The sequence below is a fragment of the Scyliorhinus torazame genome, chromosome 1, assembly GCF_047496885.1.
Source record: "Scyliorhinus torazame isolate Kashiwa2021f chromosome 1, sScyTor2.1, whole genome shotgun sequence".
NCBI classification, from domain to species: Eukaryota; Metazoa; Chordata; class Chondrichthyes; order Carcharhiniformes; family Scyliorhinidae; genus Scyliorhinus; species Scyliorhinus torazame.
This window is the reverse complement of record NC_092707.1, coordinates 226,260,850-226,285,524: the sequence shown is the minus strand read 5'-3', so window position 1 is coordinate 226,285,524 and position 24,675 is coordinate 226,260,850. Positions and strand designations below refer to the sequence as shown.

General features: G+C 49.6%; 1 protein-coding gene across 5 annotated transcripts in view; it reads right to left on the bottom strand.

The window, feature by feature from the left end:
- LOC140419219 (cobalamin binding intrinsic factor-like) overlaps nt 1-24,675 on the bottom strand; it is an 81,223-nt gene that overhangs the window by 24,399 nt on the left and 32,149 nt on the right. For 4 of the 5 annotated variants that reach the window (XM_072503015.1, XM_072503021.1, XM_072503011.1 and 1 more), the window contains 2 exons: nt 23,093-23,242; nt 18,079-18,234 (listed from right to left, as the gene is read on the bottom strand). In XM_072503015.1, the coding sequence (XP_072359116.1) occupies nt 18,079-18,234; nt 23,093-23,242 (306 nt within the window). The remainder of the gene's footprint in view (nt 1-18,078; nt 18,235-23,092; nt 23,243-24,675) is intronic. The other variant, XM_072503036.1, reaches the window with a different exon arrangement.

The window sequence follows — 24,675 nt, the reverse complement described above, 5'->3', positions numbered from 1 at the left end:
CCCCGAGTGTTCCTGCAGTGTTCCCGCCAGCAGCGACCAGGGGGGAATGGCGCCGGCGGGACTCTGTTGTGTCGGAGCGGCCGCTCGGCCCATCCGGGCAGGAGAATCGGCGCCCCGCCGATTCCAGCGGCCCGCAGCTGGTGCCGCGCCAAACGCGCCGACGCAAATGGCGCCGATTCTCCGCACCTCGGAGAATTGCACGCGGCGTCGGGGCGGGTTGATCCAATTCTCCGGCCCGGCGCGGGGCTTGGAAAATAGCCCCCAAGATTCTGCACTTGGAAATTCATTCATTATGCACAGGTGTGGGCAGCACTTGTCCTTCCCTCCACTTCTTCTACCACCCTCCTTTGACCCCTTGTTTTCATCAGGCCAAATCTGCCCCCAGACCCGGCCTCGCCTCACACTCCACCCTTGGTCAAACTTCAGACCTTTTTGTGGAGGAAGCATGAATCCTGCAGCACAGTCATAGAATCCCTACAGTGCAGAAGGGGGCCATTTGGCCCATTGAGTCTCCCCCAGCGAAAGAGTGCCCCAACTGAGACCCACTTTAACACCCTATCACCATAACCCCACCTAATATTTGGACAACAAGGAGCACCTAACCTGCACATCTTTGGACTGTGGGATGAAACCGGAGCACCTGGAGAAAATCCACGCAGTCCCAGGAAGAAGGTGCAAACGCCACACAAGACAGTCACCCAAGGCCGGAATCAAAACCGGGTCCCTGGCGCTGTGAAGCAGCAGTGCTCAGCACTGTGCCATCGTGCTGCCCTCTCCAGATACACACTGCCGTGTGCACCAGGGGCAAGGAGACCCCTGTACCCCCAGCCCCAGGCATTACATGGATCTGACTCGATGATGCAGGAGGTCCACAGCACAGTTCTGTCCGTGACGACCAGCTCGGCATAGAGATAGAGGCAGGAACCGGTTTGCCTCACAGATTGGTGAACAGCGCATCGGCAGCAGCACAGCACTATGGCAGAAAGTTGTTACACTCGCCCTGAAATCTCGAGTGAACTGAGGACAACCTAGTACACATCACCCATTAGGAATCGTGTTTTCGACCAATGTGATTTCATGCTATCCTGGCTCAAGATTGAAAGGTTTGACAGGATGCCGGCAGGCTGATTTTTTTCAATGAGCATTCATGAGATGTAAATGGCATTCGCCCCACGTGCAAACGGGAAGACTGACCGACGGGAGAATTGCAATGTCACTTTACGCTGGCAGGCTTCCGACCTTTTGGCTTCTGCTAGATTCTCCGTTCCCACTCGCCACCAAACCCACCACAGCGGGATGAGAGAATTCTGCCCGTAGTATCTTGGATGGGCGGCACTGTAGCACAGTGGTTAGCACTGTTGCTTCACAGCTCCAGGGTCCCAGGTTCGATTTCCGGCTTGAGTCAGTGTGCAGAGTCTGCATGTTCTCCCCGTGTCTGCATGGGTTTCCTCCAAGTGCTCAGGTTTCCTCCTACAAGTCCCGAAAGGCGTCTTGTTAAGTAATTTGGACATTCTGAATTCTTCCTCGGTGTACCCGAACAGGCGCAGAATATGGAGACTAGGGGTTTTTCACAGTAACTTCATTGCAGTGTTAATGTAAGCCTGCTTGTGACATTAAAGATGATAAAAGTGTAGTAAATAGCGAGGAAAATAGGAATTGACTTCAAGAGTATGTAAACAGGCTATTAGAACTAAATATCAAAGCCGTATTGCTCACAGCAGAAGAAATGACCAAGGTAATGGCCACGGAACTTGAAAAACAGTTCACAAAGCACATGGAAGCGATGAAGGAGGAGATGGGGGCGGTATTGAAAGTGCTGGTGGAGGAGGCGATTGCCCCGGTGAGGGCGGCGGTATTGAGCGCAGCGGTGGAGGTGCGGGAGCAAGGTGAGACACTGAAGGAAGTGGAAGAGGCATTATTGCAGCACAGTGATCAACTCACCTCGATGGGGAAGGAGCTGCGGAGGGTGATAAGAGACCAACAAGGGTCTGCGAGCCAAAATGGAAGACCTGGAAAACAGATCCAGGCGGCAGAATCTGAGGATCGTGCGTTTGCCCGAAGGGGTGGAAGGCCCGAGGCCGACGGAGTATTTTGCCACGATATTGGCAGAGATATTGGGGGAGGGGGACAATCCCTCTCGATACGAACTGGATCGGGCTCATAGGTCGTGGAGGCCTACACCAAAGGCGAGTGAGCCGCCAAGAGTCGTAACTGTTTGTTTCCGTAGGTACAGCGTGAAGGAGAAGGTCCTGTGCTGGGAAAAGCAGAAGCAGGTGGTGGTGGGCTGGAGCTGGTATACGTATATACCAGGACTTTGCGGTAGAGCTGGCGAGGAGGCGGGCGGCCTTCAGCCGGGTGAAGAAGGCACTGTACATCAGCAAGGTGCAGTGCGGCATAGTATATCCAGCTAAGTTGAGGGTGACCTACAAATCAAAGGACTTTTATTTTGGGACGGCAGAAGCGGCGGAGGGGTTTGCGAAGGCAGAAGGACTGTGGCAGAATTGAGAATTGGGACTGAGAACGGGTCTTGTACCGATGTAGCCTCATGTAACTTTATTTTCTCACTGCGTGTTGGTGTATGTACTAAATGAGTCGACAGCTGTATATTTGGACAAGGGAAGAGTTGGGACTTTCATTTGCAATGAAGGTTCTTTGGGGCTTGGGTGGGTATGCTGGAGTTGTGTGCTAAAGGGGATTTCTTGGTTTTTCCTGCGACCGGGCAAGGGGAAGGAGACCCGGGCGGGGGCCTCCACGCTGGCCGGTTTAAGTCGGCCAGTGAACGGGAGTGAGGTGGGGGGAGGGGCTGTAGCCATCGGAGCCTGGCAGAACAGGTTTCGGTGAGTCTAGCCGGGGTGAAAAGTTGGGGGAAGGAACCAAGGTTGGGGGGAGGAATTTACAAGAGGAAGTGGAGGGGAGGAATTTCTGTGTGGTGGGGGGGTGGGTCTACAATTCATGGGTGTCATTCACGGTACTCTTTCGGGGATTGGATGGCGTCGAATATTAGGGGGGCGCTGGACTGTATATGTCAATGGTGACCATAGGCGATTCCTGATTCCTTTTCCTTTTTCTTTTTTTTTCCACCTTGGGAGGTTTTGTTTTATTTGATGCTTATATTGTCATGCGGGCCATTGCTTGGGAGGTGGTGGGAGGATGGGATCATTGTTGTTAATAAGGGGATTGACATTGTATTCGTTACCGTTCGCGGTTTGTTGATGGGGTGTAATTCTTGAAGGAAATGTGAAAATGGAGAATAAAAATATATTTAAAAAAAAAAGAACTAAACACTAAAGAAGTGTGAGGTGATAGTTTAGCAGGAAGAATGAGGAGAGACAAGACGTGATGGGCTCAATGGCCTCTTTTTGTGTTGTATCATTCTATAATTCCACCCACCACCTGTATAGCCTCTTGACAATGTTAATACTTGAACCTACTTCTAGAGCTACCTTTCATGTCATGTATATCTAGTCGTGTTTGTTTTGGACCTAAAATGGCAACAACCTTGTTCTTATTGCATCAAGGGTTTTTTGATGTATATGTAAGAAAAAGCAATGGGACCAGTCCAAACTGGAAAATGGATAGTGTGGACGTGGAGAGGATGTTTCCACTTGTAGGAAAAACTAGAAGCAGAGGACACAATCTCAGACTAAAGGGTCGATCCTTTAAAACAGAGATGAGGAGGAATTTCTTCAGCCAGAGAATCAGTGGAACTCTTTGCCGCAGAAGACTGTGGAGGCGAAATCACGGATTGGCTTGAAGACAGGTTTTTGATCAATAAGGGGATCAGGAGTTATGGGGAGAAGGCCGGAAAATGGGGATGAGAAAAATATCAGCTATGGTTGAATGGCGGAGCAGACTCGATGGGTCGAGTGGCCTAATTCTGCTCCTATGTCTTATGGTCTAAACTCTGGCATTACCTGATGGAAGCTGCATATGTTTTAATTATTCATTTTTATTTTAAGTATTGTTCATTTTTATTAATAAACGGAAAACCTTCCTACTCACTGTGGTCCGTGGGGTTCATTTTAACTTCGGCAGAGAGTGATCTTAGAATTAGAACTAAGCTATTTAGAGGGAATCCAGAAGATAGCTGGAAATGTATGGCCCTGTCAAGGGTTGTGGGCAGGGCTGTAAAACACAGCGCACTGTCCAAAAGTGCATCAACTTCAGTGGGACCACAGGCGTAAAATTCCACACATGTTTTGATAGAAAGGCTGAAAGAAATCAGAAACTCTCTGCCCTATAGGCTTTGGGACAAGTAGAACTTTCAAGACTCAAGATCAATGGATTTTTGTTGGTGAGGCTGTCAAAGGATATGAAGCTGAGGTGGTTAAACGGTGTTGAGGTACAGACGAACAATGATCTCACTGAATGGTGGAATAGGTTGAAGCAGCTGAGTGCTGGAGTCACTGCCCAGTATAAACCGTGCCCAATTTCCTCTCCATGGACAGCAATTGAAATGAATATCATGCGTGCAGTATAACGGGACGTCGAGTTCCTTGCACCTGATTGACACCATCAGCCATAGAAATGACCCCACATGGCGAACACTGTGCACTGGTTCAGTCAGAAAGCAGCTGGATGCTGGGTGATCAGAGGCCCACCCCTAGAATCACAACATCACTGCATCGCAGCAAAGAATACCCGCCTGCGAGATCAGACTCACTTCCATAATGGAATGGGTCACGGAAAATAGCACAGTGCCTGGAGATCAGAATCTAATGCAAGAGCTAAACCAATTATTGCATATTGGAAACCAGCCAGATTAGTCAAATAAAGAGCCTTAATTGTGAGACCATCAAGGAATAGGCAGTTAATAAATAGATATATTAGTAGGGCTGTAATCTTTTTGAAACATTTTTATTCGGGTTTTAACATTTCATAACATACTTTACACAAGACAAAATCAAGACACGTATTTACAAGAATTTGACCACTACTGTAGTTTTAACTATTATACATGGGGTGTATCATCTCGACCCTCGGGGCCTGTCATACAATGCTCAGTCGTTGAGATCGCAAGGTGGTCGAGACAGATACAGAAAGAAGTGGCTTACACAGAAAGAAAAACTGCTGTTGAGTGCAGGTTGGGCCAGGCCATGACCTGGAGTTTGGCCACTCGGTCATGTGGGAGTCAGTCGCTGGCTGTGCTGCCTGCCCCCACCCTGGTTGTTCCGAGCACTTAGCCATGCTGGAGGGGAGTGCGCATCCGCTGGGTGCTCCTTCTTTTGTTGACCTTTGTTCCTTTGTCCCTTGTGGTTTTCCCCTTTCCTACTTGCCCTGCATTTTCCCTTGGTGCTTTTATCCCTCTCTCCGCCCCTCCCCCACCCTTTCCTGTCCTACCCCCACCCCAGCTCTTCTGCTCTCCCTTTCTCTTCGTGACCTGTACAGTGTCCCCATCCCCTCCTCCTTGCTTTACTGGGTGCTGGTCACAAATAGGTCTTCGAACAGCCACCGAGTTTTACGGAAGCCTTCCTCCGCTCCTCTGATGGCATACATTATCTTCTCTAGCATGACAAATTCTGCCAGGTCAGACAGCCAGTCTTCAGCCTTGGGTGGTGCTGTCGAGCAGGAGTCTCCGGCAGGCGATCAGGGAGGCAATGGCCAGGACATCGGCCCCTCTTCTCATGAAAACCTCCAGCTGTTCTGATACCCCAAAAACCGCCACCAGCGGGCAAAGCTCCACTCTCACAACCCTGGACATGGCCTCGGAAAAGAGTGCCCAGGACCTGACAAGTCTGGGGCAGGCCCAGAACATTTGGGTATGGTTGGCCGGGCCTCCCTGGCATTGTTCACACCTGTCCTCCACCTCCGAGGAGAACCTGCTTATTCTCGTCCTCGTTAGGTGTGCTCTGTGCACCACCTTTAGCTACCACCTTAGGCTCAGCCCTGCGCATGTGGAGGTGAAGTTTTCCCTGTGCAGTGCTTCGATCCAGAGTCCTCCCCCTATCTCCCTGCCTAGTTCTTCCTCCCACTTCCTTCTAGTCTCACCCAGGGGTGAGCATACCTCTTCCAGCAGTGGTACACACAAGTTCGTACAGTTCCCCTCCCTAGTTCGTCCACAGTCAATATTCCGTCCAGTAGTGTGCGTTGTGGTATCTGAGGGAATATCATCATTTCCTTGCAGAGAAAGTTTTGGACTGTATCTGAGTTCATTCCCTTTTCGGGAGCTGGAACGTGTCCGTAAGCTCCCCAGGGTCGCTACTCTGCCCTCCATGTGCATGTCTCTAACCGTTATTGTCTCCTCGTCCTGTCTCCACCTTTTGAAGGACGCGTCCATTGTCACGGGGGTGAACTTGTTGTTTTTACAGATGGGGGCTATGGTGGACATCTCGGTCAGACCGAAGTGATGTTGCATTTGGTTCCACATTCAAAGTGTGGCAACTACCATTGGACTTTTTGAGTATTTGGTTAAGGGGGGTGAGAGTGCGGTTGCGACTGGCACTCGGAGGGATGTCCCTGCGTAGGCATCTCCTCCATTCTGACCCATTCTGCTCCCTGTTCCTTAACCCAACCCCATACCCTTTCCGCGTCGGCTGCCTGGTGGTAGAACTGGATGTTCGGGAGGGTCAGGCCTCCCACGTTTCTCCTCCTTTGTAGACCCTTCTTCCTGATCCTCAGGCTCTTTCTCCATCCCCTCCCCACCTCAACACCCCCGCCCAAAGCAATTTGCTTATCAATTGCAGTGAAAGGGCCTTGGGGGTGAATATCGGGAGGGATCTGAACAGGAAGAGGAACTTGGGCACCACAATTATCTTGATTGTCTGCACTCTCCCTGCAGGTGGGAGTGGGAACGTGTCCCACTTCTGCAGGTCCTTTTTGACTTCCTCCACCAGACTCGTCAGTTTCCATTTGTGGATCCGTGTCCTGTCATGGTGATTTGGATCCCCAAACATCAGAATTTGGTCTGGACCAGTTTGAAAGGCAGTCGCTCCAGCTTTGCTCCTTTCCCCTGCGGGTGCACCACGGAGGTAGACCCACAAAGGAGACCTCCCGATCGGACGCGCGCCCGACCCTCAAACCCCGCACAATCATTCCCTGGCTGCCTATAAGGCCCCCCCCCCCCCCCCCCCCCCCCGGCCTCCGATCCACCCGCTACCGACCAGGGCGACCGCGGACTGAGTCCGCAGCCGCCACACAGTATCCCAACTGGTTAGTTCCACGCCGTTGGGACTTCGGCGGAGAATGTCGGAACGGGCCTTTGGCAATTGTCCCCGGTGGTGAGGTGTACTCCCCGGTGACGCCGTTTTTCAGTGAACGGAGAATTGGTGAACCGGCGCCGGTCACAATTTCTGCTTCAAACTCGATTCTCCTCCACGGCGCCAGCCGCGATTTTGACATCAGGGTGCGGAGAATCCAGCTCATAATGTTTTATAGTTACACATAATTAATACTTGATTTTAAGTACATGAGTGATAAATCACGAGAACTGTAAAATGATGTCTTCCCAGGCAGTCTGGGAAGATAAGATGGAATTCTCGAGATTTTTATGAATGAATGAATGAGGCTTTATTTAAGCTGTTTCATTTCTTTCAATAAACCTTTGAGTCAAAACATCAGGAGATGCTGGCAGGTGCCAGGAACCAATTGTAAATTGACAAAGTTATATTCACTAATTATTGTTCAATAATTAGGTTAACTCAAGATAAATGATACCTTAAGAGATGCCATGGACTTAAGGTTAAGACAATTAGCGTAATTTGCTAAAACCAATGGACAAATTATAGACCAATTGGCTATTTCCAACACAACATGCAGCTAAGGTGGCTTGCAACGTCTTTTAGGTATAAACTAAAGGTCTCGAGAAGCCATGTTTGTTAACATGTTATCCACGTTTTGGAATTATCACTTCATCTATCGGCCTGATCAACCGAGGGGGCTGTGAGAAGTCTGTTTGATTGTTAAAGTTAAGGGGCGCGATTCTTCCAACGGGAGTCTAAGTGCCGACGCCGGAGTGAAAACCGGAGTGCTTCACTCCAGCGTCGGAGCCCGCTCCCAGCCCCCTATACTCCCGCCCCCGGGGGGCGCTAGGAGCGGCGTCGTGTAATTTATGCGCACTGGGCCTTTACGCGGCGCCGCGTAAATGACACGGCTGGCGCCGCATGCGCGATTGCCGTCCTCCCTGAGGCCGCCCCGCAAGAAGATGGCGGATGGATCTTGCGGGGCGGCGGAAGAAAGGAGGTCCTCCTTTAGAGAGGCCGGACCGCTGATCGGTGGGTACCGATCGTGGGCCAGACCCCATTGGAGGCCCCTCCCGGTGCAGGGAACCCCCTCCCCTGCCCCCCCCCCCCACACAGGCCGCCCCCCAGCGTTCCCGCGCAGTTCACGCCGGCAGCGACCAGGTGTGGACGGCACCGGCGGGAACCTGTCGTGTTGGGCCGGGCGCTCGGCCCATCCGGGCTGGAGAATCGCCGCTCACCTTTTGCAAACGGCGAGCGCCGTTTCTCCCAGCGGCCAGCCGTGATTCTCACCGCGCTGGTTTGGAGGGGGTGGGAGAATCGCGTGCGGGTGTCAGGGTGGCGTGGCGGGACACGCGTGGCACCCCGGCGATTCTCCCACCTGGCGTGGGGGGGTGGGGGGGGGGGGGGGGGTGGGGGGGGGGGGGGGATGGGGGGGGGAGAATTCACCGCAAGGTTTCTCCTCTTACTGTTAATTACTTAATTAATGCTAATTGCTATTAATTTAGACTTTGCTTTTTATCTTTCTGCCTTATTAGCCTTTTAAAGATTAAGAAACCTTTTGAATTTACCACTTACCAAAGTATTCATTCTTGGACTTCCGGTGGCAGCTATGAAGGAGTAGGTCGCACATTTGGTGGCTCACACTCGGGTCAGAACTTTGGACCTTTTTCCCCGATTTTTTGTTGGCTCTGAAGTGGAAAATTGATGTTGGATACAACTGTGACGAGGAATCCTACATCAGTGCATGGAGAAGCGGACCAGGAGTGCTCGCAAAGGAAGAAATAGGCGAATGGAGAAGGCTTGGGCTGAGGCTGCAATGGGAGAAAGCATGGCGGAGGACAGGAGTTCTGACTCGACGACCCAGCGGTCGACGGAGCAGTTGATGCAGTTTATACAGGAGGGCTTCGCCAAGCAGAAACAGGAATGCTTGGACCCGATTAAGGAATTGATTGCTTGGCTGGAACTCAGACTGGATGCTCAAGATCGGGCGATCCAGAAAGTGGAGAAGGTGCTGATTGAGCAGGAGGAGCACCAAGGTGCAGTGGAGTTGGCGGTGGGAATGTTGAGAGACCAACAGAAAAGTCTCCAGGAGAAGGTGGAGTATCTGGAGAACAGGCCCCGCTGGCAGAACCTGAGAATCGTGGGTCTCCCGGAGGGATCCGAAGGAACGGACGCAGGGGCATACATAGCGGCTATGTTTGAGAAGCCACGGGGGGAGGGGACGTTCACCTGACCCTTGGAGGTGGACTGGGCGCACAAAGCGCTAGCGAGGAAGCCACGTGTGGGTGACCCCTCGAGAGAAATGGTGGTGAGATTCCACAGGTACCTGGACAAGGAATGCATTCTACGGTGGGCCAGGCAGACGTGGAGCTGCAAATGGGAGAACAGCGTCCTGCGTATATATATTTATATATATCAGGATCTGAGCACGGACGTGGCCAGGAGAAGAGCAGTGTTCAACCAGGTAAAATCAACACTTTTTAAGAAGAAGCTAAAGTTTGGACTACTGTATCCGGCCCATCTTTGGGTTACGCACGAAGAGTAACATTTCTACTTCGAGTCGCCCGAGGAAGCGATGGACTTTGTGAGAAGGAACGGGCTGGTAGCAGACTGAGGTGTTTGGACTGAACTTTGCTGCAGTGTTTTTTTTCCTCTTCTTTTCAGTTATTTTTTTTTTTAAAAGAAAGGTTTTGGGCGGGATTCTCCGACATCCCGCCGGGTCAGAGAATCGTCGGGGAGCGGCGTGAATCCCGAATTCTCCGGCGGCGGAGATTTAGCGGGGGCGGGAATCGCACCGCGCCAGTCGCTGGCTGCTGGTAGCGGGCCCCCCCGGCGATTTTCCGGCCCGCAATGGGCCGGATGGCAGCCTGTTTCTTTGCCTGTCCCGCCGGCATAAATTAGAGTAGGTCCTTACCGGCGGGACCTGGCGGCGCAGGCGACCTCCGGGGTCCTCGGGAGGGTCTGGCCCCGGGAGATGCCCCCACGGTGGCCTGGCCCGCGATCGGGGCCCACCGATCCGCGGGTGGGCCTGTGCCGTGGGGGCATTCTATTCCTCCGCATCGGCTGCTGTGGTCCTCCGCCATGGCCGACGCGGAGATCATCCCCCCTGTGCATGCGCTGGGATGACGCCAGCACACGCTGGAGTTCCCGCACATGTGCCAACTCGCGCCAGCCGGAGGAGGCCCTTCAGCGCGAGTTGGCGTGGCGCCAAGCCCCTTCCCCGCCGGCCGGCGCCGCGCAAACCACTCCGGCACCGGCCTAGCCCCTGAAGGTGCGGAGGATTCCACACCTTTGGGGCGGCCCAACGCCGGAGTGGGTCACGCCACTCCTCTGTCCCGCCGGGTAGGGGAGAATGTCTTTGGATGTTACTTGTAATGCCTTTTGTATTGATTTGGGGTGTGTGGACGAGCTGCTTGAGTTAAAATTTGCATTTCATCTGTTGGGAGATGGAGGTGTGAATATTAGATGTTGGATCTTCTTTTTGATTTTCTTTCGGGCAATTGGGTTGGGATTGTTTCAGTTTGCATATGTGTGTCCGAGCACGGCCGGGGGTGGGGGGGTTCTGCTGACAGGGGAGGGACTTTTGCTGTGGGACAATAGGGAGGTCGGGGACCGAGGTTGCCGGGGGGCGGGCCTGCGGATTGCAGGGCTGGAGACTGGCCCAAGGAAGGGGATGGCTGATCGGCGGGTGGGGGGGTGAGCGAGAAGCCCCCCAACCAGGCTGATCACATGGAATGTAAGAGGGCTAAATGGGCCGCTTAAGAGGGCACCCTTGTTCGCGCATTTGAGGGGACTTAAGGCAGACATGGCAATGTTGCAGGAGAAGCACCTTAGAATAACTGACCAGGTCAGACTAAGGAAGGGATGGGTCGGACAGTTCCACTCGGCGTTGGACTTTAAGATTAGAAGGGTCGCGATCTTGATTAATAAGCGAGTGTCATTCGAAGCGGGAAGAATAGTTGCGGACGTGGGGGGCCGGTACATTATGGTCAGTGGAAAACTGGAGGGCTGCCGGTGGTACTCGTGAATGTGTACGCGCCGAATTGGGATGATGTGGCGATCATAAGGAGGATGTTGAGGAAGATCCTGGACCTGGATTTGCATCAGCTGGTTATGGGGGGGGGGGGGACTTCAGCACAGTCATTGACCCAGGGCTAGACCGATCTAGCTCAAGAACAGGCAGGGTGCCGGTAATGGCAAAGGAACTAAAGGGGTTAATGGAGCAGATGGATGGGGGGGGGGGGGGGGGAGAACCCATGGAGATTTGGGCGGCCGAGAGTGAAGGAGTTTTCCTTCTACTTGCACGTGCGCATGCATAAAGTGTTCTCCCGGATTGACTTTTTCTATCCTGAACAGGGCTTTACTGACGGGGGTAGTGGACACCGAGTACTCGGATCATGTCCCGCACTGGGTTGACCTGCAGGTGAGCAAGGAGCGTAGGCAACGCCTGCACTGGAGGCTGGACGTGGGACTTTTAGCTGATGAGGAGGTGTGTGGGCGGTTGACAAAATGTATCCAGAACTATCTGGAAGTCAACGACACGGGGGAAGTTTCGGCTGCAGTGGTCTGGGAGGTGCTGAAGGCGGTGGTCAGAGGGGAGCTGATCTCGATAAGGGCCCAAAGGGAGAAGGCAGACAGGGCAGAGACGGACCGACTGAAAAAGGAAATACTACAGGTCGACAGGAGGTATGTGGAGACCCCAGAGGCAGGGCTTTTAAGGGAACGGTGGAGGCTATAGGCGGAGTTCGGGTTGTTAACTACTGGGAAGACAGTAGAGCAGCTGAGGAAGGCGAGGGGGCGATCTATGAATATGGGGAGAAGCCCAGCAGAATGCTTGTACAGCAGCTCAGAAAGCGGGAGGCGGCCAGGGAGATTGGGAAAGTAAGGGACAGAGATGGGAACCTGGTCAGAGATTCAGCTGGGGTCAATATGGCAGTCGAGGAATTCTACAGCAGGCTGTATGAGTCGGAACCCTCAGCTGGGCTGGAGCGGATGAGGCAATTCTTAGGGGGGCTGAAGTTCCCAAAGGTTGATGAAGACTTGGTAGAAGTGTAGCCATGTAAAATGGCTGACTCCCGATTAGAATGGCCAAACCCCGATTTAAAATGGCGAACGGAAGAGGCTGATGGGAAAATCAGCCAACAGGACTCAAACAGACAGCTGCAGGTAAAACAGTGTATTCGCCTCTGGAGAAGCCAGACCGAATCGATACCTGCAGCCACATAACACCCCAGCCATCTGCATATTAATCAGCAATCCCCGGGAACAAATGATACAAAATAGACACACAAAGCCGACCCAGACCTTTCGGCGCCAGCAGGAGCTGACACAAAGAGAGGTAAACGACCACCCCTCAATCAAGGAATCGCTCCAGCATTGGAGAATATCGAACCAAGTGATTGGGACCAAGTCCAATCACTTGGAACCAGGTACAAGGTCCGCCCCGAGAGGCGGGAAGCCCCTGGGGACTATAAGAATAGGGGCAAAATTAAAATCGACCCTTCTTCTCCTCTCCACACCCTTCGAGACCCTTCTGCAAGAGAACGTAAGTTTTACTCCAACGATCGCTACCAGATAGACTCTCCTGACTATCGACCTGTACCAGCTTTTGAATCCCGCAGGCTCAGAACCCATTCGAAAGGCCATTCGTTTCCCTGACCTGGTGGGCCATTTCCAAAGTTAAGTATTGGCCTGTTAGTTGTAGGAAGTAGCTTAGGAGTAGAATTAATGTATAAGTATTAATTGCTGTATATAATAAATGAGCGTTGATTTAACTCTTACTAAGCGGTGTGTTGGATTATTAATCATTACTCGGACTTGAACCAGGTGGCGGTATCAGAAAGATACCTGGTGACTCAAGAGCAAAGGTGACAGAATTAGAGCAATTAAACTAAGCAACAGGGGTGGTGGCTCCGATCGGGTTGGAAGAGATAGCAGATGGGCTGAATGCCATGCAGTTGGGTAAAGCCCCGGGACCGGATGGGTACCCGGTGGAGTTTTACAAAAAGTTCTCTGGGATGCTGGGGTCGCTGCTGATGGGGACATTTAATGAGGCAAGGGAGAGAGGGGTGCTTCCCCCTACGATGCCACAGGCCACGATCTCATTGATCCTGAAGCGGGGTAAGGACCCAAAGCGGGATAAGGACCCGGAGTTATGTGGGTCCAACAGACCGATCTCCCTACTAAATGTAGACGGCAAATTGTTGGCCAAGATCTTGTCCTCAAGGATTCGGACTACGTCCCGGACGTGATTGGGGAGGACCAGACGGGTTTGTTAAGGGGGGTCAGTTGGCGGCCAACGTAAGAAGGCTGTTGAATGTTATCATGATGCCCCCAGAGGGTAGGGACGTAGAGGTAGTGGTCGCAATGGACGCAGAGAAGGCATTTGACCGGGTAGAACGGGATTATCTGTGGGAGGTACTGGGGCGGTTTGGATTTGGGCGGGGCTTCATTGACTGGGTCAGGCTGCGGTATCAGGCGCCCGTGGCAAGTGTTTGGACGAACAGGTTAACACCGGGCTATTTTAGGCTGCACCGGGGGACGAGGCAGGGATGCCCCCTCTCCCCGCTGTTGTTCGCACTGGCCATAGAACCGCTGGCAATTGTGTTGAGAGCCTCAAAGAGCTGGAAGGGACTGGTCCAGGACCCATTGGAAGGGATGGAAGAAATTATGGGGATTCTGGGGGATTTTCGGGCTACAAATTGAACATGAGGAAAAGTGAGATGTCGCGATCCAGGCAAGGGGGCAGGAGAGGCGATTGGGGGAGCTGCAGTTTAGAGTGGTAGGGGGAAGCTTTCGATACTTAGGCATCCAGGTGGCTCGGGAATGGGAACGGCTGCACAAGCTAGTAGACCAAATGAAGGAGAATTTTCGGAGGTGGGACGTGCTCCCACTGTCACTAGCTGGGAGGGTACAGACAGTGAAAATGACGGTTCTCCCAAGATTCCTGTTTGTGTTTCAGTGTCTCCCCATCTTTATTCCTCGGTGCTTTTTTAAACGGGTCAACAAGGTGATCGCGGGCTTTGAATGGGCGGGTAAGACCCCGCGAGTTAAAAAGGGGATGTTGGAGCGCAGCAGGGGGGAGGGCGGGCTGGCATTCCCGAACTTTAGTAATTATTACTGGGCGACGAATATGGCCACGATGAGGAAGTGGATGGTTGGGGGGGGGGTCGGTGTGGGAGCAAGTAGAGGTGGCATCTTGTAAGGGAACTAGTTTGGGAGCGTTGGTAACGGCGCCTCTGCACGCTACTCCACCAGCCCCATGGTGGTCATGGCCCTGAGAGTCTGGGGGCAATGGAGGAGGCGTGGGAGCAGAGGGAGCATCGGTCTGGTCCCCAATTTGAGTGGGAGAAGGGAGGGTTGCGGACATATATAAGGAGCTTATGGGGTCAGAGGAAACACAGACCGAGGAGCTGAAAGACAAATGGGAAGAGGAGGTAGGAGGAGAGTTAAAGGATGGTCTCTGGGCAGATGCGTTGAGTAGAGCCAACCCATCCACAACATGTGCCAGGCTCAGCCTGGTACAATTTAAGGTCATTCACCGGGCTCGCATGACAGTGGCCCGGATGAGCAGGTTCTTTGGGCTGGAGGCCAGGTGCGCAAGGTGTGCGGGAGGACCAGCGAACCATGTTCACATGTTCTGGACATACCCGAAGCTTAGGGGATATTGGCAGGGGTTTGCAGACGTCATGTCCAGAGTATTGAAAACAAGGGTGGCACCGAGTCCAGAGGTGGCGATTTTCGGGGTGTCGGAGGATCCGGGAATCCAGGAGGAGAAAGAGGCAGATGTTCTGGCCTTTGCCTCTCTGGTAGCCTGGAGACGGATACTATTAGCCTGGAGGGACTCAAAGCCCCCGAAGCCGGAGGCCTGGCTAACTGACATGGCGAGCTTTCTCTGGCTGGAGAAAATCAAGTTCGCTTTGAGAGGGTCAATGTGAGCGTTCGCCCGGAGGTGGCAACCATTCGTCGACTTCTTTAGGGAAAATTAACCGTCAGCAGAAAGGGGGGGGCGGGGGGCTGTCGGGTTAGTTTAGTGTAGAGTAGGGGTTTAGTAAAGGTGGGACCTGTGAAAGAGGAAGATGGCTTTTGCACTATGTTTATAATTGTATTTACACTGTTTCTTCTGCTACTGTTATAAAACCATAAATACCTCAATTAAATATTTATTTTTAAAAAGTGTTCATTCTTATTTGATGATTGAGTCTTGTAGATTTGATTTACGATTGGGGACTTATTACAAACAACCTGAACTTCAAAAGACTTTAAATAAGGAGAGAAACCAATAATGGGAATCTCCATAGGCAAGGAATGAATGCAGAAATATATACCTAAATTCTACAAGAACTGGAACTTGGAAGAAGCTAAAGCCTTATAGAAAAATAAGCAGACAAAAGATGTGGGGCTGGATTCTCCGCCGGTGGGAAGCTCCGTTTTGTCAGCATCCCGGGGTTTCCCGACGGTATGGGGTGCCCCACAATGGAAACCCCATTAAACAGCTGGCGTGACGGAGCATCCCCCTGGCGGGGTGAAACAGAAATGTGGTGCGACGGGCGGAGAATCCAGCCCGCTTTCTTTAGCAATTGTAACTTACTGAAGAGAAGTCCACTAAGAAAGCTTAGAATATCTCCAATTTAAAATTGTCATCCACATTCTCAAACCCCTCTGTTCCTCTCCCTGACCTATCTCTGCAACCCCCTCCATCCTTAAAACCCTCCAAGATATCATCGCCTCACAGTTTGCCTTCTTGAGAATCTTCATTTCATCGCTCTATCATTGGGCTGTCTTGCCTTCAGCTGCCTAGGGACTAAGTTCTGAAATTCCCTCCATAAATCATTCCGCCTCTCCACCTTTCTTTCCTCCTTTATTTCGCTCCATTTTTTGGATGGGATATTAAATTAAGCCCTCGCTGCCCTCTTAAGTGGACACAAAGCATTCTGTGCCATTATTCAAAAAAGCGAGGCATTCTCCGACGTATCCCGACAAATATTTATCCGTCAGTCATTATCACACTGTGCAGCCTTGTCTGCAAATTAGCTGAGTGAGTACATTTCTTAAAAAGTACTTAATTGGCTGCAAAACACTTTGGGACATCACAAAGTAGTGAAAGATGTAATAAGATTGCAAATTTTTCTTTCTCAAACGTCACTTCTTTGACAAAGCACTTCTTCACATGGCTTAATATCTCCTGCGGTGGCTGATATCAAATTTTGATTGGAGCACCTCTTCTGAAGCACACTGGGATATTCCACTAGGTCAAAGTCACTATATAAATGCAAGTTGTTGGTATAAAAAGAGTTTATACTCGTGAATTAGTGAATAATGTGCGAGTGGGGAGAGGTAACATAATCAAAGCGGCAAGTACAACTGGAGAGAAAGTCGTGGACGGCATTTTAACATGGAGCTCAGGGGTAAGAAAAGCTGATGTTACATAATGTATTATACATTATGTATTATGCATATTATAATGCTTATTATACATCTCACCCAATTGTCCTCTCAACTGAAGGCAACATAAAGGAAAGTGGGGCCTGGTGTACAATGGGTGGATATTTCATCATCACCCATTTTATACCATTGCCCAGTATAAACATTACCCATCCTTATCCCAACGTCTGTACAAAAGTGAATGATGCCATCATGGAAAATCATGAGTTAGGCATGCAGAAGTAGTGGTATCGAGGCCCAAAAGTTGGAAGTCGACTGAAAATTGGACATGTTTTGGTTCCAAAACTGCAATATCACTTCATTTGCCCATTTCATTCCCTGCCCGATATTTAGTTCCCTTGATTTAATTGAGATTAATATTGGGAGGACAGCTTATTTGTTAGGGTTGTGGCCATCTAAAATGGCCGCTCGCAAGGAATGATGGGAATTGTGGTCAGGTTGGGACACAGACAGGACACAACTTGTGTACATTGCAAACAACAACTCAGACTTATACAGAAACTCGCACCTGCTAGAGGCCACTCACAGTCTCCCCAGGACAATGGGCTTCAGATTGAAACGTACCATTAGTAGTAGACTCGGGGGAGCATATTGGCCTTATTTGGGAAATGCCTACGTGCCTTGGACAATAACAACTAGGACCCGCCCAGCCATCAAGGTACCCGCCCCTAATTGGCCAGAATCGATTAGGGTGATCAAAATCCTATCGATCCATTGGATCCCTACCTCGGACCGTCCAAAAGAGCGCAAAGAGCGGAGGATAAGAGGAACTGCGCAACGAACATTCTGTCTCTTTTGGGGGACCGGCTTCTGTCATCCAACTGCAGCACATCGACCAGCCAAGTTCAAGGACCCGCGTTCTCCATCTGAAAGACGACACTCAGCCTAGACGAACCATATAACCTCCAGCCGCCACACATGGGGAACCAGATAAAGGCCTCATCTAAACCGAACAAGAGCCGATCACTTGGAAGTTAAGTGAAGGTCGTTTAAACTGCTAGATATAATCTAATGTGTAGTAGCGTGTGATTTATTAAGTATAGAACTAATCCTATGTTCAATAATAAACTGTGATTATACTAAATACTTGTTATGTGGTCATTTGTCCAATACACGGAACACACTCGCACACTGTGGTTATTAATAATAAAGATAGAAGTTAACAACAGGGTGATTGCTGGAAAAACAAATTTGTGGACAAGGGAAAAGGTCAGGAATTGAACAAACCAACGTTCTGTGGAGGCATCACTCCTTCCCCTTTGTATCCCAGGAACAGTATTTGCGGCAAAGCTAACTAAATCTAAAAAGTGGAAGTTACCACGGGAGACAAAAGCATCTAAGTAAAATTGGTCACTGGGATTAAGAAAGTCCATCAACATCTGAGAAAAGACCATGGTTAAATTTTTAAGTACCAATCAGACACTATAATGTGACAGTTGCAGTGAATTGTACTTACCAACGGAAAAAAACGTTATAAATGGAGCTTCATAATCCATAATCCTAACAATGAGCTCCTCCACAACGTAAGTAGAGACAGGTTGTTTTTCTATGCAGAGTGCTAGAATTGCTAAAGTAAGTTGATAGTAGTCTGTCAGAGGCTGTCGATTCAACTCTGTAACATGGAAACAAGATGTTTAGTTGCAGCACAGAAGCCAAGCCAAGGTGATCATTGAGCAGGTTAAGTTTTGAACAACGTTAAAAGTACATTTTGAAGGGAGAAAAGTAAATGCGAAAATACTGTAATTGCTGCAGTTTGTGAAAGGCACTTTGAAATGTTAAAATGTTAAAACCAAAGTAAACAAATAAAGTCACAAAACAAAATCAAAAAAGCAAAGAGATAAGACGCGAGATGGGGCTGCACGGTGGCACAGTGGTTAGCACTGCTGCCTCACAGCTCCAGGGTCCCAGGTTCAAATCCAGCCTCGGGTGACTGTGTGGAGTTTATACTTTCTCTCCGTGTCTGCGTGGGTTTCCTCCGGGTGGTCCGGTTTCCTCCCAAAGCCCAAAGAGGTGCAGGTTAGGTGGATTGACCATGCTAAAATTGGCCCGTAGAGTCCAAAGGTATGTAGGTTAGTTGGGATTATGGGGATAGGACAGGTGAGTTAGGCCTGGGTGAGATCTTTCACAGGGTCGGTGCAGACTTGATGGGCTGAATGGTCTCTTTCTGCACTATAGGGATTCTATGGAAATCTATGTAAGGACTTCGATAGATACAGAAAATTGAAATAGAAATAGACAGATGCCAGAGAGGTAGTGTGTGAGAAAACAAACAAAGGTAGAATAAAACAGATTGTCTACCTTGTTGTTCAAAGGAAAATCCAAATTAAACTTGAAGACATTTAAAATACTTTTGCCATGTCCTTACTTGCACCAACCCCCAATCACCATGTGCACAATGACTTACACTGAGCGCCTGGTTAAGCAATATCTTGATTTTGAAACTCATCCTGGTGTACAAATCCCTCCTTAGCCTTGCGTCTCACTATTTCTGTAATCTCCTACAGCCCTGCGACACTCTTTAATACCAACCTAATAGAGTAATAATTGTCTGTGTTTTCAGTCAAGCATACATAATGAGACAAGAATGGGGACCACTGGAAAATGAGGCTGGAGAAGTAGTAACGGGGTACAAAGAAATGGCAGGCGAACTGAATAGGAACTTTGCATCAGTCTTCACAGTGGAAGACACCAGTGGCATACCAAAGCTTCAAGGGAGTCAGGGGACAGAGGTGAGTGTAGTGACCATCACTAACGAGAAGGTGCTGGGGAAACTGAAAGGTCTGAAGGTGGATAAATCACTCAGACCGGATGGACTACACTCCAGGGTTCTGAAAGAGATAACTGAGGAAATAATAATGATCTTTATTCGTGTCACAAATAGGCTTACATTACATTGCAATGAAGTTACTGTGAAAATCCCCTAGTCGCCACACTCCGGCGCCTGTTTCGGTACACTGAGGAAGAACTCAGAATGGCCAGTTCACCTAACCTGCACATCTTTCGGGACTTGTGGGAAGAAACCGGGGCACCCGGAGGAAACCCACACAGACACGGGAAGAATGTGCAGACTGCGCACAGACAGTTACCCTAGCCAGGAATCAAACCCAAGTCCTGGCACTGTGAAGCCACAGTGCTAACCACTGTGCTACCATGCCGCCCTTTTTGTGGAGGCATTGGTGGTGATCTTTCAGGAATCATTGGAGTCAGAGAGGTTCCAGAGGATTGGAAAATGACTAATGTAACAACCTGTTTAAGACGGGAGGGAGGTAGAAGATGGGAAATTATGGGCCGGTTAGCCTGACTTCGGTCCTCAGTAAGATTTTAGAGTCCAATATCAAAGATGAGATTGCGGTGTACTTGGAAGTGCATGGTAAAATAGGACTGAGTCAGCATGGCTTCGTCAAGGGGAGGTCATGCCTGACAAATCTGTTAGAATTCTTTGAGCAGGGGGCGGCATGGTGGCGCAGTGGTTAGCACTGTTGCCTCATGGCACTGAGGACCCAGGTTCGATCCTGGCCCTGGATCACTGTCCGTGTGGAGTTTGGACATTCTCCCTGTGTCTGTGTGGGTTTCGCCCCCACAACCCAAAGATGTGCAGGGTAGGTGGATTGGCCACGCTAAATTGCCCCTTAATTGGAACAAAAAGAATTGGGTACTCTAAATATATAAAAAAAGAATTCTTTGAGGAGGTAACGAAGAAGTTAGGCAAGGTAGCGCAGGGGTCAGTGTTGGGACCACAGATATTCACAATATACATTAACGATCTGGAAGAAGGAACTGAGGGCATTGCTAAGTTTGCAGATGATACAAAGATACGTAGAGGGACAGATAGTATTGAGGAAGCGGGGAGGCTGCAGAAGGACTTGGACAGGTTAGGAGAGTGGGAAAAGAAGCGGCAGATGGAATACAATGTGGAAAAGTGCGAGGTTAGGCACTTTGGTAGGAAGAATAGAGGCATAGACTATTTTCTAAATGGGGAACGGCTTCGAAAATCTGAAGTACACAGGGAATAAGGAGTCTTGGTTCAGGGTTCTCTTAAGGTTAATGTGCAGCTTCAGTTCGCAGTTAGGAAGGCAAATGCAATGTTCGCATTCATGTTGGGAGGACTAGAATACAAGAGCAGGAATGTACTTCTGAGGCTGTATAAGGCTCTGGTCAGACCCCATTTGGAATATTGTGAACAGTTTTGGGCCCCGTATCTAAGGAAGGATGTGCTGGCCTTGGAAAGGATCCAGAGGAGTTTCACAAGATTGATCCCTGGAATGAAGAGATTGTCGTATGAGAAGCGGGTCTGTACTCGATGGAGTTTAGGAGGATGAGGGGGGATCTTATTGAAACTTACTGAACACTGCGAGGCCTGGATAGAGTGAACGTGGAGAAGATGTTTTCACTGGTAGAAGAGACTATAACCCAAGGGCACAGCGTCAGACTAAAGGGACGATCCTTTAAAACAGAGATGAGGAGGAATTTCTTCAGCCAGAGGGTAGTGAATCTGTGGAACACTTTGCCACAGAAGGCTGTTGAGGCCAAATTAAGACAGAGATAGATAGATTCTTGATTAATAAGAGGATCAGGGGTTATGGGGAGAAGGCTCTTTCAGAAGTTCAGGGTAGACTCGATGGGCCAAATGGCCTCCTTCTGCATTGTAGGGATTCTATGATTCTACAACCTAAGGCAGGAGAATGGGGATGAGAAACTCAGCCATGATTGAATGGTGGAGCAGACTCGATGGGTCGAATGGCCTAAGGGCAGCACGGTAGCATTGTGGATAGCACAATTGCTTCACAGCTCCAGGGTCCCAGGTTCGATTCCGGCTTGGGTCACTGTCTGGGCGGAGTCTGCACATCCTCCCCGTGTGTGCGTGGGTTTCCTCCGGGTGCTCCGGTGTCCTCCCACAGTCCAAAGATGTGCAGGTTAGGTGGATTGGCCATGATGAATTGCCCCTAGTGTCCAAAATTGCCCTTAGTGTTGGGTGGGGTTACTGGGTTATGGGGATAGGGTGGAGGTGTTGACCTTGGGTAGGGTGCTCTTTCCAAGAGCCGGTGCAGACTCGATGGGCCGAATGGACTCCTTCTGCACTGTAAATTCTATGATAATCTATGATAATTCTGCTCCTATGGGCACGATGTAATGGGCTGCTTCCGAACTTTGTACTTGAAATTCTGCCCACAATGTTTGTTTACATAAGGTTAAGGTTTTAACGCTTTATTGTTTTGCTTTTGGCACTTTGAAGGTGCTGGATGATTGACATTTTTATTAGCTTGTACTGAAGTGACATCTTTCCAACATAGGAGAAAGTTACGAATGAATTACTGATGAAAGCTACTTTTATGGGGCAGCACTGTGGTGCAGTGGTTAGCACTGGGACTACGGCACTGAGGACCCGGGTTCGAATCCCGGTCCTGGGTCACTGTCCGTGTGGAGTTTGCACATTCTCCGTGTCTTTGTGGGTTTCACCCCCACAACCCAAAGATGTACTGGTTAGGTGGATTGGGCACGCTAAATTGCCCTTACTTGGAAAAAAAAATAATTGGGTATTCTAAATTTAAAAGAAAAATAAAGCTACTTTTATACATCCTACTGTTACTAGCGGGTTCACTGATTCTGGACAATGTATAGTGGGTCAATGGGCATGCAAGTACCATAACTCGGCATGTGCAGCACGAACAAACATCGGGGGTGGGATGAAGGGCAGAGCTTCAGCATAGGAGGCATGAGGAGGCAAAGAGGGTGGGTAGACGGCATGAGGTAGCATTCATTTTTTTCAATAAATGGTTTTTATTGGGTTTTTGAACAAAGTATATTTACCGTTACGTACACAGCATAAAATATATATATATATATATATATAGAAGAGAATTGCACGCACAAACAAACAAAAAAATAAAAATAATATAAAATAACTGGTAGGGTATTATGCACTAGCTCAACATCAGCAACTCTGTACAATTGGCAATATTACACATAAGTAGCCATCTGTTTGTGGGGGGGTGGAAACTGGGGGCGTACATATACATTTGGGTGTCGGAGAAACAATTACAGAGGGCAATACGCGAATGGATCTGGTGTTGGTGTTGTCACTTGCTTCTCCCGATGAGGTAGCATTCATGGGGCATGTGAAGAGTTTGGAGGGCGTGAGGGGTGCAAAATGGAGGGTAATTGGTGTTTATATTTGAACTGGGACAAAAATCCCACAGCACCGAGGTGGGCCTGTTAAAGAGCCCCCCCCCCCTGCAGCCGGCAGACCCTTTTGGCTGTCTCCAGATTTTTTCCTGGGTCAGCTGGCCCGACCACAGACGCACCCTACCGCTGGAAAGCTTTCTTTGTGGAGAAGGGGATTATTTGATTACACATAATTTCATTATAGAAATTTCTAAAACATACTTAAAACCCACTATGGCTGGAGCAAAATGTGACTTCTTCCATCAGTCAAAGTGGCAACTTAACCCTCTTATATTTCCACTACTTGCCTAGGCTTTGGATCTCCTGCTTTAACTTGTAATTGAGATGTTCCACCAAATCAATTTGGCTGTGTCCATCTGATATTTTGGCCGGGTCAAGGCAGGCAGACCTGAAAGCTAATGTGTAGAGTGCAGTAGGGCCACTAGAAAAGTCGTCTCCTTCAGGGAAAGAAGAAGGAGCAGAGTCAGTAATATCATCCACATCTATAACTCAGCCTGTAATCTTATTAACTACTTGCAATACCTTATTACAATTCTTTTCACTGTAACTCAGTACATGTTGATGTGTTATGTAAATTGGTTCACCATTGACCGCAACTGGATGCAGTGAAACTAGAAACAGGCTTCTGACACAGGAGATGGTCCAATGCTGTTTTATTGAACTTCCTGATTGCTGTACATAGTCTGCTGTGAGTTGACACTCTGACAATCTAACTGATAACCTCCTACTGGCTTGACCAGACTAACTCTCTACCATATGGCGATGGTGCTCACTGGCTTGTGCACTCTTACTATCTCAGTAGCTGTGTCCTGTAGAGAGAGAGTCTTAATGCCCTGTGTGCTTCATAGTGGTGGTGTCCTGTCTGGTGATTGGTTGTTATGTGTTGTGTGTGTTCATTGGTTATCCTGTGTGTCAGTCTGCATCTCATTATATACATGAGTGGATATTATGGCACATGTGACAATAAATCCAAATCCAAATTTAGTTTATATTTTCCTTATGAGTCATTTGAAAACTTTCACAGGGTGGAATCTTACCAGGATTTGGCAAAGTGTCAAGCTCCGACTGAAAACTGGTGTTTAATTCGCCAGTTACACAGACCAGTTTTCTCTCCGGATCTTTAACTTCTTTAAAGAAAATATTTGAGTGGGCATGATTTACGCCATTACTCTGGCAGGGTGGGGCCTGAGAGAGCCGGCAACCGGCTCCACAGATATTGGGGCCCCATCTTAAAGGGGCTCCCCAATCAGCACTGAAACCTGATGGCCCCCAGCCCCAATCACGGAGTTATAGAGGGCTCCCCCCGCACACACTGACAATCATCACAAGCATTCCGCGCCACCACCACCACTGCCGAAGTATTACCAGCATTACCCCCCTCAGTGCCCGTGCTGCACCCACCACACATAAATGAATCGTGCCAACCTGTCGGTGCCAACCTGTGCCAGGGCTGTGCCACTATCCGAGCATAAGACCATAAGACATAGGAGTGGAAGTAAGGCCATTCGGCCCATCGAGTCCACTCCACCATTCAATCATGGCTGATTTCAACTCCATTTACCCGCTCTCTCTCCATAGCCCTTAATTCCTCGAGAAATCAAGAATTTATCAACTTCTGTCTTAAAGACACTCAACGTCCCGGCCTCCACCGCCCTCTGTGGCAATGAATTCCACAGACCCACCACTCTCTGGCTGAAGAAATTTCTCCTCATCTCTGTTCTAAAGTGATTCCCTTTTATTCTAAGGCTGTGCCCCCGGGTCCTAGTCTCCCCTGCTAATGGAAACAACTTCCCTACATCCACCCTATCTAAGCCATTCATTATCTTGAAAGTTTCTATTAGATCTCCCCTCAACCTCCTAAACTCCAATG